Source organism: Babylonia areolata, chromosome 27 (assembly GCF_041734735.1).
Source record: "Babylonia areolata isolate BAREFJ2019XMU chromosome 27, ASM4173473v1, whole genome shotgun sequence".
NCBI lineage: Eukaryota > Metazoa > Mollusca > Gastropoda > Neogastropoda > Buccinidae > Babylonia > Babylonia areolata.
This window is the reverse complement of record NC_134902.1, coordinates 22529372-22542393: the sequence shown is the minus strand read 5'-3', so window position 1 is coordinate 22542393 and position 13022 is coordinate 22529372. Positions and strand designations below refer to the sequence as shown.

The 13022-nt window shown below is 41.0% G+C and overlaps 1 protein-coding gene across 1 annotated transcript; it reads right to left on the bottom strand.

The window, feature by feature from the left end:
* Window positions 1–5962: 5962 nt before the first annotated feature.
* LOC143300947 (uncharacterized) lies at window positions 5963–12392 on the bottom strand. The gene is made up of 5 exons (XM_076614894.1): window positions 12319–12392; window positions 9799–9893; window positions 8724–8864; window positions 8062–8120; window positions 5963–6101 (listed from the first exon to the last, which is right to left on the bottom strand). Exons 1-5 carry the CDS (start codon window positions 12390–12392, stop codon window positions 6087–6089), a joined length of 384 nt encoding a protein of 127 aa, XP_076471009.1. The 3' UTR covers window positions 5963–6086.
* Between the last annotated feature and the right edge of the window lie 630 nt (window positions 12393–13022).

Sequence of the window (13022 nt, the reverse complement as noted above, 5' to 3'; positions counted from 1 at the left end):
ATATGAGCATCCTCCCCCCCACCCCGCCACCACCCTCCCCCCATCCCCCAGCTGGATGACAACGATGGTCATCATCGATCTCGATGGACACACACCATAATACAACCCAGTAATTGCGGGTTTTTGTTGTTGTTTTTGTTTTGTTTTTGTTTTTTTAATGTTTTTTCCCCTTTTATTTATAATTCTCCACACAAGAGGGGTGGCAGTAAACCAAATCTTGAATGTTGTGTATGTACGTGCGTGTGTGCGTCTCTCTCTCTCTCTCTCTATATATATATATATATAGAGAGAGAGAGAGAGAGATAATCCCCAACTACTATACTGAGTTGGGTAATCTAAAACCTCAACAGACTTGAAATTTCAAGTTATAGTTGTTATTTCCTATTTCAGTAAGCTAAATTCTGAAAAATCTAATGATTTTTTATTTAAACACATTTTTTTTTAAAGTCACTGGAACAATTGTAAGCAACCAAAGAGCCTGCAATTGTTCCAATGACTTAAAAAATTTGATCAAGTGAAATCATTAGATTTTTTCCAGAATTCACCATACTGAAATAGGAAAGAACAACTGCAACTGCAACCAGTACTTTCCTAACCACTTAATAACTACAGGCTAGTAATGTGATTCTTCCACGAGCGGATGCAAGTAACGGTTTCCAACCCGCGAATCCAAAAATGGCGGGGTACCAGATGGCGTGGCATCTTTGGCTCCGCCTACCTCCCCACGTCACGTGTTGATCACGCGTTGTCACGTTGTTGTGATTTTTTTTTCTTCTTTTTTTTTTTTCTCTCAAGGCCTGACTAAGCGCATTGGGTTACGCTGCTGGTCAGGCATCTGCTTGGCAGATGTGGTGTCGCGTATATGGATTTGACCGAACGCAGTGACGCCTCCTTGAGCTACTGATACCGATACTGATGCTGTGACGTCAGGTTGCAGATATGGCGGCGCCGGAAGTAAAGAAATGCTGACAAAGCAGTCGGGGAAACTGTAGATCTCCGCGACACACTTGCACAAGACCAAGACACCTGATATGGACACACAGCATGTCTGGATATTTCAAGGTTTCGGAACACTTGTCTTGATTATTAAATAATAATCATTGTTTTGTTCTTTCAGACACGGGCTCTACATTAGAATAGAATAGAATATGTCTTTATTACCAAGTGTACCGGGGTCACAATGAATATTTGGGGGGTGGGGGGGGGGCGGGGGAAGGGGGGGTCTAGTACATAACAAGATACGAACATAAATCGAAAATCATACACAAACACATACAGTAGAAATTAGGATACATACAAGTGCAGATCAATATAAATACTTGTGCATGCCCACACATGCACGCACTGCACACACACACACACACGCTCTCTCTCTCCCTCACGTTTGAACAGAAGCCGCATATTACATGTGGGTGGGGCTGATGACTAGATCTTCAGGTAGATGGTTGTTGATATCAGGTTCATCATAATAATGAACTGACTCAACTGGCTGGCGTGTCTTTGCTGTTTTGTCTGAATTAGTGATATCAACACTGAAGACGTTGACAGGAACTCATATTGTGTGTCACTGCATTGTCAATGTATCTATTGGGCGTGGCAGTGTTCAGATCAATTCATGATGCTCACAGGTCGGTAGTTTAATTGCTCCCTATATACATCATGTTCACTCTCAATGTCAGATCGTTTTCTTGAAATGTTAGATTTGAGTCTCGAGTCATCTTAATTCCTGCCTTCAGATCCAGTCACCTCAGTGTTATAAACACACACAAAAAATGTAAAAATGCTGAAGCAGATTTTTTGCCCCCATTAGGTGTCTTCGTTTTGGCGGTGTTTGATATTGATACTCAGTTTGACACTAACAACAAGACCCACAACGTGCATTTTTGCCTCACTTGTGTAAACAAAGTGAAGCTGGAATCCCGAAAACACGGTACCGACGCAACAATCGTGCAAACAGTGAACTCACGTCCATCAACACGATACGTGTTATTTATCATCTTTGTGTGTGTGTGTGTGTGTGTGTCTTGTTCGCCGAGTCCCGCATTACAGAAAATACAGTCTGCTAACCATTAAATTAGCTCCCCTGAGAGCTCTTTATCTCCTGAGTTCCATAAGCTAAAATTATTCATTGGATTGTCATATTTATGGCGAAAGTTTTGCAAGTTTGTACGAAGCTCAAGCTGTGTTTGCAAAGCCATGGCTGAACGCAGACAAACCCCAACACTTGCACTTGTATTGAAAGAATTCTTTCGCGATGCAAACAGTAGAGATGAAGATTGTGGACTGAATGAGACAGAACTGCGTGAAGTTACAGTGGAGGGGGGTGAGAGGTGGAGTTGCTTGACGAAACTGAAGACAGACAAGCTCAGCTGATTCAAGATGCAGGTGGGTGTTTTCCAGGTTTGTCAGTTTATTATTTGCTTTCCGTTTGTTGTAACAATGAATATGACTGCATTGTGTGTGTTTTGAATGTGTTAGCTGTGGTAAGTGGCTTCGTCAGTCACTGATCAGTTTGTGTGAGTGAGAGTCAGTCACGTGGGTACTGTGTCTGACCATCAGAGCCCAAGGGGGCGTGGCTTGCTGACTGGCTCATTGTTGATGACAGCGTGTGTGGCTCGCCTGGAGCTTTCTGTGTGTTCGTTCCTGAGTGTGTATTGGTTTGTTGTTGTTATTGTTGTTGTGTGTGTGAGTGAGAGAGAGAGGGAGAGAGGGAGAGAGAGAGGGGGGGGGGGGAAGAGATGATGTTTATAAAACTGAAATCAGAGAATGATATACAGAACTGTATGCCTAAATTACTTAGTAAATGCAACACTTGTAGAAGTATGTGTGTGTGTGATGTGTCATTTTGTTTTGTATGAGAAAGAGAGAATGAAGGGTGTGGCATACCATGAACCAGTTTCAGTGTGTGTGTGTTTTGGGGGTTTGGGGTGGGGTAGGTATGTGTGTGTTTGTGTTTCAGCTTCTGAAAACAATCAGAAATAAAATGGTACCATTTCATGATCTTTTTATATGTAAAAAAAACACCCAAAACCTAACAGACTTAGTCTTTTATGCAACGTGTTTCAGGTACACAGCATGCTGATGATCATGATGTTCATCCTGGACTATCTGGAGTTGACAACTTGCCACAAACCAACAACTGAAGACCAGCAGCAACAAGACCAAAGGGTAGTAAACAAGCCTCCAGCACTTCTGGATTACAACAAAAACATGGGTGCCATGGACCATCATGACCAACAGCTGCAGCCCTACGATGTCACAAGGAAAACCCTGAAATGGTACAAATAGCTGTGTGTGCATTTTCTACAAATTGCCATGCTGAATGCACACATCCTCTACAAAAAAACAGGCAACAGCAGTACACTCCTAGACTTCAGAAGGATGTAATTAGTGCATTGATTTTTGGTGACCAAGACACTGCTAAAGATGACCACGCTGTTTGTCTTGTGTGGACGACACTTCATCCCACCTACCCCACAGAAGGCCTGGCCACAAAGGAGGTGCAGTCTGCTGGAAGAAAGGACAAAGAAAGGATGTGGGGTTCTACTGCCCCAGCAAACGAGCACTGTGCCTTGAAGACTTTCTGCAAGTACCCTACACAGCGTTTTTACTGGCGATAGATCCTGGGTGAGTACACCCTTTTCATTCTTTGTGTGGACTGTGTTGGAGTCTTATTGCTCAGCCTTGACAGTGTGTGTGGTTGATCACAACAGTCACAAGAAAGACAGGTTGATAACCTGGTTGATATTGTAGCACCTACATGATGGAATAATCCCAATTTTTTTTTTATTAATGCATTTGATGGAATTTTTCTGTCAGATTGACTCATTATTTGAACATGAGTATCAAAAACAAAATCTTGGTTCATTTTCCTTTCATTTGATATATACTTTTATGCACTTATCTTCAGTACTTTTTGAAACAAAAGCATATTAAAATCATTGGCGTGTTTTTCTAAAAATTTTCTGAGCATAGGCCATAGCAAAACGTACTAGCAGTGAAGGGGACTAGAATGAACAGAAAAGAGAAATTGAATGGACTGTGTCGTACTTTCGATGCTTGTGGAACACGGATTTCTGCAGATCTATAAATATCGCACTCATATTGCAGTGCGTTTCAGGCGATGGGAACGTCTCCTTTACATGACTTAGCTCGGACTTCAAATAAATTCTTAAATATTTGCCCGAGACATAACAAAAGAACATGATTTAAACGGCGTTCGCACTTCGATTGCCGTTCTCAATTTAGAGCTCTATCTGCTTTGAAACTTGCCTCTTTTTTTCTCTCTTCAAACACGAAGCTTTATATAATTACAATAATGAACAGCGGACACATTTCAACAAAGTAATCTTTATAAGTTTGTTTTTTTCTCTTTTCAGTGTGTATCACAACTGAGTCTTGAAGGTCTCGCCTTTCTTGTTATGACTGGAAGTGCAACTGACTTTCTCGTTATTGTCTGATGTTATGTACGTGATTTAGCTTTTTCGTTTCTTCAGAACAAGTGGCGCCGCCTAATTTTCAACTTATCAGAAGATGCAAAATGTGTCTTGTTGGGAAAAAGTAAAGACTCGAGTTGCAAATAATAAAGACGGAAATTGATCAAAACGGTGAAAAGTCCAGCGCAGGTGGTTTCAGAGAAATGCAATCTGATCGATGTAATGCGTCCCAATCCAAGAAACGACTAGAATACTGCTGATCTGATGACGATGGAGAGCTCTTTGTTTTTTGTTGTTGTTTAACGATTCATAAGCAGTGATCAATTCGGATAGGTTTGGAATATATAAGTAGACCAAACTGGGCCAAGAACAGAAGCTTAGGACACTCCGCAAAACAAAAAGAAACAAACGAGGGACAGACAGGGACCAACGATAGCCTTTGATGTAAGAGGCAAAATCAATCAAAGGTCGATGCAACAGATTGCAGATATCACTGTCATTCTCTCGGACTGCTGCAGCTGAGGCCCAGAAAAAACAGAGACAAATCTCTGCTTTCACAAGAAAACCACCAATGACACAGCACAGCAGCCAGTGCTGTGACCTTTCCGACAGGCACTTCAGCAAGATCATTATCTGACGGGTGTTTCTAGATTTCCTCTTAAACCACTTTTTTTTTCCCGAAACTTGATAAAAGAAATAAATATTTAACATTGGCGTGAAAAGCTTTTAAGACAGTTGAATATGTCTCGGTTTCTGTATGAGTAACGATTGTCTGCTTAACCCTTTCACCGTCAGTCAATTTAGAGTACAAAATTCCCTTGTGGTATAAACACAGAAAAGACAGTGGCTAAGAATAGCTGGAGATTCCCTCTGCGATGTATAGAAAATATGGCCTATCCTACCACCGAACATTAACAGCAGTAGGTTCATGGGTAACAGACCAATGAATGGTCACCTTTCAGTGACATGGGTCCTCTACCACGCCTGTGCATAAATGCGAGCTTGGCGGTGAAAGGGTTAAGACAAACACAAACTACTTGGGGATTGCGCCAGTGGACAGACAACCATTCACAATAGCAGTATCTGACGAACTGTATTCCCATCCATCCCGATTATTCCAGTCTCTCGGTGTCCCCCGTGTCAGAAGGTATTGGTCTATGAAATACAGATGTAGCCTCCTGAAGAACAGTTTTACAATTCTGTTGTAAAGACGCTCGTTTGTGTGGTCAGATGCGCTCCATGTGCATGCGAAGTAAAGTGTGCTTGCTACTGTTCTATTATCCGAGTCCCTGTCAAATTTTGCTCCATGCCATGTCCCTACCTTCTTTGTAACGGATTAATGGTCTTCGTCTGGCGGATGTGTGAAACGGACTGTAAAACCAAATCCAACAGTAGCACCAGCGTGCATATGTGTGAAGAGAGGAAAAGTTTTTATTTCATATACTTCGCAGACTCACAAAACAGGACGAGGATCATGGACAAAAATAAGACACGATGACAACTTCTTTTTTTTTAACATGGAAAAGGGAAAGTGAAACTTTATTTAATAAATGCCAACTGTACTCAGTAACCAATCAACAGGGAAGAGAAAAGTGAACAAGTTTTGTGAACATCTCGTGCTTGTCTGGTAGCGGGGCTGGCTTGTCCGACCTAAACATTCTGCCGCTGTCAACAAACAGTACAAATCAAGGTTAAGGTCTACGTGGCAACCATCATGATTAGCATCACGTTCAATAGCGTCACAATTATCATTTTTTTTAAGATTAGGGTAAATGGTCATAATAATATCATTATCATGAATGATATTGCCAGCCAACATCACAATACGAGTCATTTGTTTGTAATGACTGAAAACCGTTAATCGAAACTTCCCATCACAGAGCATTACTACGCCTTTTCATCCAAATCGTATGTGGAGCTACTGGTATTTGTATTTCTTTTTATCACAACAGATTTCTCTGTGTGAAATTCGGGCTGCTCTCCCCAGGGAGAACGCGTCGCTATACTACAGCGCCACCCTTTTTTTTTTGTGTTTTTTCCTGCGTGTGGTTTATTTGTTTTTCCTATCGACGTGGATTTTTTTTTTTTTTTACAGAATTTTGCCAGGAACAACCTTTTTGTTGCCGTGGGTTCTTTTACGTGCGCTAAGTGCATGCGGCACACGGGACCTCGGTTTATCGTCTCATCCGAATGACTAGCGTCCAGACCACCACTCAAAGTCTAGTGGAGGGGGGAGAAGATATCGGCGGCTGAGCCGTGATTCGAACCAGCGCGCTCAGATTCTCTCGCTTCCTAGGCGGACGCGTTACCTCTAGGCCATCACTCCATCCTTGTAATTTTCATCAATCACCTTCTCATCTGGCACTAGCTTTGAATCAGTACCCCCATATTCCTCGCTCCTGCATCCCATCTGAAAACCTCCTGTTTTTCCAGACCCTTACGAATCATCAGTGATGATCATATATTATTTCAACAGTACTGATCTTTTGCACTACGATCATCAAAATTGTTCGTCTTGTGATGACTGTCCAGATGTAGACTATGTCGCTTTATCAATCAGTCAGTCGGTCTCCCGTGCTCTTGTGTTGTATTGTATTGTATTGTATTGATTTCTTTTTATTCCAACATATTTCTCTGTGTGAAATTCCGGCTGCTCTCCCCGCATGGAGAACGCGTCGCTACACTACAGCACCGCCCCCCCCCCCTTTTTTTTTTCTCCCCCCCTGTATGCAGTTTAATTTGTTTTTCCTATCGAATTGGATTTTTCTACAGAATTTTGCCAGGAACAATCCTTTTGTTGCCGAGGGTTCTTTTCCGTGCGCAAAGTGCATGTTGCATGCTGTGTGTGGCCAAAGCCCTAGTTGTATTTTTCTCTATACGAGCCATTTCTTCCTTTCACCAAGGGTCATGTCGTATTCCTTCCGTCTCTTTCCATGCATGTTTTGGATTTGTTTTGCTGTGAACTACATGACCAGTTGATTTAAATCTGCTAAAGAAGACCCCCGTCACCAGAATATTAAAAAAAAACAGTACGACGGGACTTCAAACACAAGATTTGCTTCTGTCCACGATTGTATTGTGTTCAGACATGTTGAAAAGAAAATACTGTTCAAGCTGAACAGCACAAGTGAGCATGCTCACAACCACGTTATGGCCAACCTGTTTCTACTTTGTTGAGTAACGTTCAGCATGCAGGCTTTTTACACTTTCGATACTCTAAATTGGTTGCAATTACGCATGGCACAATTATCATAATCTAAAATGGTCAAAACCGTCATCTTGGTCAGTATGGAAGTCGAAACTAAACAACGCAACCTGTCATCAACGCCGCATGTCAGAATTATAATCTAAATGGTCAAAACCGTCATCTTGATCAATATAGAAGTCGAAACTAAACAACACAACCTGTCATCAATGCCGCATCATACGTTCAATAGCCGTTGTGCCCACACCCCAACATCATACCAGCCCTTTCCCTCTCTCTTCTACCATCAGCAAACGCGTGGAAAACAGAACACTGGCATATTCTCACTCAGTCAGTGTCTGCCCATCACAAGCACTTTTCACACACCGTCACCCCACATACGCCCCAGTTCACAAAGTGCTGTGTAGACAGACGACTAACCGTTCTCTTCTCCTTCTGAATGTGGCTGTCCATCTCATCGAAATTGATACCCCCGTCACCTGCACAGACACAAAGTAACCAATGTTAAGTGATCAAGTTGTGTACTAATATGCACTGAAAACTTCTATGAGTACACCAAATACTAACACTAAAAACATTTTGAAACTGCACATTTCTATTACAAGGATTTTTTTTTTTTAAACCTAGTTTAAACCTCCGTTAGCACAGTATCTAAGTTACGAAATCTAAAAAAAAAAAAAAAAAAAAAATATAAAAAAAGATATAAAAAATGGCATGGACAACCGAAACACGGTTATCTCATAAAGACATTTTGTTAACACAAGTGGACCAGAAATGATAAAATAATTGCTGTGATTCAGTTTCCCTGTTAAAATCATGATGAAATATTTACAATTTTTGAGTGAAAAACTGTAAAGTGAAATGACAAAAGAAACGTTGATTGCCGTCTAACGCCCTTTCTGGTAGTGCATTGTTCACCTTAACTGAAATGTGTGGGGAAAAAAATTACTATTTAAAGTTAGCCACATTTGGTGTTGATAAAGTATTTCCAAAGAAAATGAGTTTTAAGCCGAGGTTTACCACGCACACGCATGGACACCCCCCCCCCCCCCTCCCCGAAAGAAAAAAAAAAGTATTGTTACCGTCGGTATCCATACTGTTGAAGAACCTTTGCATTTCCTCCTCGTTCAGAGTACCGTCACGGTCACGGTCATGGGACTCCATTATGACGCGCTGCTGGGCTTCGTTTAAACCCATGTTCGACGTTCCACCAAAGACTGCCTCTGCAAGGAAATTGGACTGTTAATTAAAACGATGTGTACACGAAAGCTTTCAAGAATCTTTATTAGCTTCAAAAACAGAATTTGGTATGCGCATGGGGGTATGGAAAGTCATCGTTGTACATGTAAGACTTAAAACATTAAAAGTCATTTCGTGTTATAATAGAACTCAAGATTGTTCCTGTCGTCGTATCGATCGTGACTGTCGGGGAGCGAAACGCATGATTTTTGTGAGCTCCCTTCTGATTGGTCGGACTGGAGAGTCGGAAGTTGGGATGAGGAGTCAACGGTTCGACTTCACTTTCTGGTTTGAGAGAGAGAGATGCAAACATGAAATTTATAGAGAGAATGCTGTAGGATGAAAGTAGGATGAATGTATCTAAAATTTGAAGTGCCAGACTGTTGAGTACCAGCGACCCTCCTTGTGTTATTTTGTTCAGCTGGCTCCCTCCTCAGTATTCAAAATGTAAGTTTTTGGTTCTTCGTCTGAGTTCGTCTTTTAGTGTTATGTCTAGATCTAAAGTGATGTTGAATTTTTGAAGTAGTTTAGGAATTGAACTGAATGAGAGAGCGTTAGGCTGTTCGTGATTATATTTGTTGTGGGAAAGAATAAATGTGCAAGAAAGGAAGATGAAAATGATGTCGTTATTGCCCTTGATCGAATTTAGGGTGTGAGCCTGGGTATGTGTTCCATTTTTATATGTAACAGAAATCTTATCCGTGACAATGACTGTGTACATGTAAGCGTGTCAGATTAGATAAAAACACGGATAGTCACTATCATCGTAGGATTACTGTGTACATGTAAACGTGTTCACATAAAACACGAACAGTCACTGTCAACAGCGCGATATCATCAGCGTCAGTCAGTGAAACAGCTTCAGAGCTGTGGTCGTGAGCTGGGTGGATACTGGTGGAAATGAACTCCAATACATACTCGAGGCAGCCACGTGTTCAGCTGCACTGACCACGCCATCCTGGTCGAGATCCATGCTCTGGAATATTGTCTGTGAGCTCGCTGCCGCGGTGTCACTGCACATGTCCGTCAATAATTGGTATGTGAGTACTGAATGAGCAAGCAAGTCATTTGATAGATAAATTAACTCTGAAGTATTGACCAGACATAAAGATAAACCCCCTTCTCTCTTAAGAGCCCAGTCTGAAAATATTGCCTTATGATGAACTGTTTAAAAATGTCGGGAGGGTGCGGACAATTCCATAGTCATTCGGATGAGACGATAAAACCGAGGCCCCGTGTGCAGCTATGCACTTAGCGCACGTAAAAGAACCCACGGCAACAACGGGGTGGTTGTTCCTGGCAAAATTCTGTAGAAAAATCCAATTCGATAGGGAAAACAAATAAAACTGTACGCAGGGTAAAAAAAAAAAGAAAAAAAAAGGGTGGTGCTGTAGTGTGGCGACGAGTTCTCCCTGGGGAGAGCAGCCCGAATTTCACACTGTGAGATCTGCTGTGATAAAAAGAAATACAAATCCATATAAATATACGAGCGCTACACATCTGCTTGGGGGGAAAAAAAAGAGAGCAGCAGATGCCTTACCTTCACATAACCCAATACACTGATCAGGCCTTGAGACCCTATCTTAGGTTTGTGTAAAATATTAACATAAAAATGAGATAAGACAATATAAGTAAATAACTGAAGAATTGCAATATATTGAAGAGAAAGATACGTAGAAAGTAATAAAAGAAAAAGGGGTGGGGGGGGGGGGGGGGAGTGGGGGTGTACGTTCAGTGAACCTGCACCCACACCGACAGAAGTGTGCAAATGCACACAAACACGCACACACACGTGCGCGCGCGCACACACACATACACAGAGATGCACAACACACACACAACAATAGTCATACATCTAATCCAGAAAATATACTGGATTTTTCTCTCTTTTTTTCATGACTTCTTTGTCCTCCCCCACCCCTCCTCCTCAAACAGAAACACGTTTACGATGTTCAAACTTCGGTCAGTAAATAAAAGTACATGAATAAACATGAAATCATATGATTATGATTGGTCAAACTGTGTCATCCAGACTGACTTGTTCACAAAAAGACATGTCTCTATTCTCGAAATCGATCATGGATCAGAAATTATACACATAAAACATGGATAGATAATAGACAAACGAGACTGTTTGCATCAGGTGATCTTCACCGTTGTTTTGTTAGCCACTAGATTCTGACTGTGACAAGAGACCTTTTTGTGTGGCAGTATGTTCTGTGTGAAACGTTAGAAATAGAATAGAACTGAATAGAATATGTCTTTATTACCAAGTGTACCGGGGTCACAAGGAATATTGGGTGGGATGGGGGTGGGGGTGGGGGTTAGTACATAACAAGGTACGAACATAAATCGAAAATCATACACAAACACAGATTCAGAAATCAGGATACATCCAAGTGCATATTAATATAAAAACGTGTGCATACTCACAAATGCACGCACTGCACACACACTCACACACGTTTGAACAGAAGCTGCATATTACATGTGGATGGAGCTGATGACTAGATCTTCAGGTAGATGGTTGTTGATTGCACAGTTATGCTGGATTTGTTCGAGCGACAGGGCATTGACTGCATTGGGGAAAAAGCTATTGGCGAAGCGATTGGTTTTCGTCTTTATACTTCTGTACCGTCGACCTGAGGGGAGCATCTCGAAAATCCCAAAAGCTGGATGTGATTCGTCCTGGCTGATTTCTTTTGCTTTTTTGAGTAGCCGCTTATAATATATGTCTTCTAGAGAAGGCAGATCAGCCCCGGTAATCTTTGTGGCAGTTTTTACGATTCTGTTCAGGGCTGCGACTTCTGCCTTGGAAATGTTTCCGTACCAAACAGTAATAGCAAGCGTGTGCATTTACAAGTTGCCCAGTCTAGAATTTAGGCGACTAAGAAGTGGTAGGCCTAACATTGAAGTATTCAAGATCATGCACAATATTTATGATCCCCGCACGACCTCTTCCCTGTTCACCTTGGCTAAACTTAACAAGACAAACTTTGTCACTAACCAGTTCCACATTTTTTTAATTTATTTATTTATTTTACTATCCGTATCATTAATCTGTGGAATAACCTTTCCTCCGACACCATCAATGCGTCATCAGTAAAACGCCTTCAAAAACCAAATTGACAAAACATATAAGGACCATGTATTATCCATCGATTTAAATCTTTATTGAGTCAGAAATAAATGTAGTATACACTATGCCTGATTAAACCTTGCAACATTTCACTATATAGTGGTCCAAAAGCACATTAATGGACATTATTATGAGGGCAAAAGGCTTCTAGCCTATAGCCGAATATTTCTGTGATTCTGTGAAGAATGTTCTACCGTGACCCCAAACACTCGAAACAGTAACTGAGAGTTTCCTGCTAGTGTGTTTAGGCCCAACGTCTTTCGGTTCATTTTCCATCCGGGGTGTATCGTGTACTTTACCTTTTTGGGGGCGCGCCGAGGAGAGGATGCGCAACAAGGACGATGAAAACGATGACGTGGGCGATGTTGGCCATTCTGTCATCACAAAACAAAAACGTATCTCGTCATATACTGTTTATACTGTTGCTAGCACAAGGAGAAAGTAAACTGTTTTGTAAAAAAAAAAAAAAAAATTTTGAATTTGGACTGGGGGATAACTATGTTACCCTTCACAGCATCGTTTGCCAGCTGTTGCTGTTTTTTTTTTCTTTCCTTTTTTAAAAAAAAAAAAGCTGTTCTCTTTTATTCTAAAATAGTATCATATCATATCAAGTGTCACGGCTTTTAGGCTTTATCAGCCTTTTGCCTGATCAATTAGGACTTATCTTTTTATTTTTTTTTTTTTTTTTTTATTTTTTGTTACTTTATATAAGAATGAGCAATTACTAATGATATGGCTAGCTTCCTATAAAGAAATTACCTTGGAATCCATAATCCTTCCAGTGTTTATCTATTAAATTCTTAAAACTGCTAAGTGTCCCTGGAGTGGCAATGTTACTGGGCAGATTATTCCAGAAGTTAACAACCTTGTTAGACTCTAGTAAAAAAAAAAAAAAAAAAAGTGTGAAAAAAGGTTGGATTTGGTGAATGTCTAGGCCAGGCAGTTCCCGTTATTTTGTCATTTTAACGTAAAAGAACATTTAGGTAGAAAGACAACTTCGGAA

Coding starts and splice junctions, on each gene's coding strand:
- LOC143300947 (XM_076614894.1), bottom strand. CDS start 12,392: ATGGCCAACATCGCCCACGTCATCGTTTTCATCGTCCTTGTTGCGCAT. Junction 9,894..12,318: donor CTCGGCGCGCCCCCAAAAAG/GTAAAGTACACG, acceptor GGACATGTGCAG/TGACACCGCGGCAGCGAGCT. Junction 8,121..8,723: donor CAACAGTATGGATACCGACG/GTAACAATACTT, acceptor GTGTCTGTGCAG/GTGACGGGGGTATCAATTTC.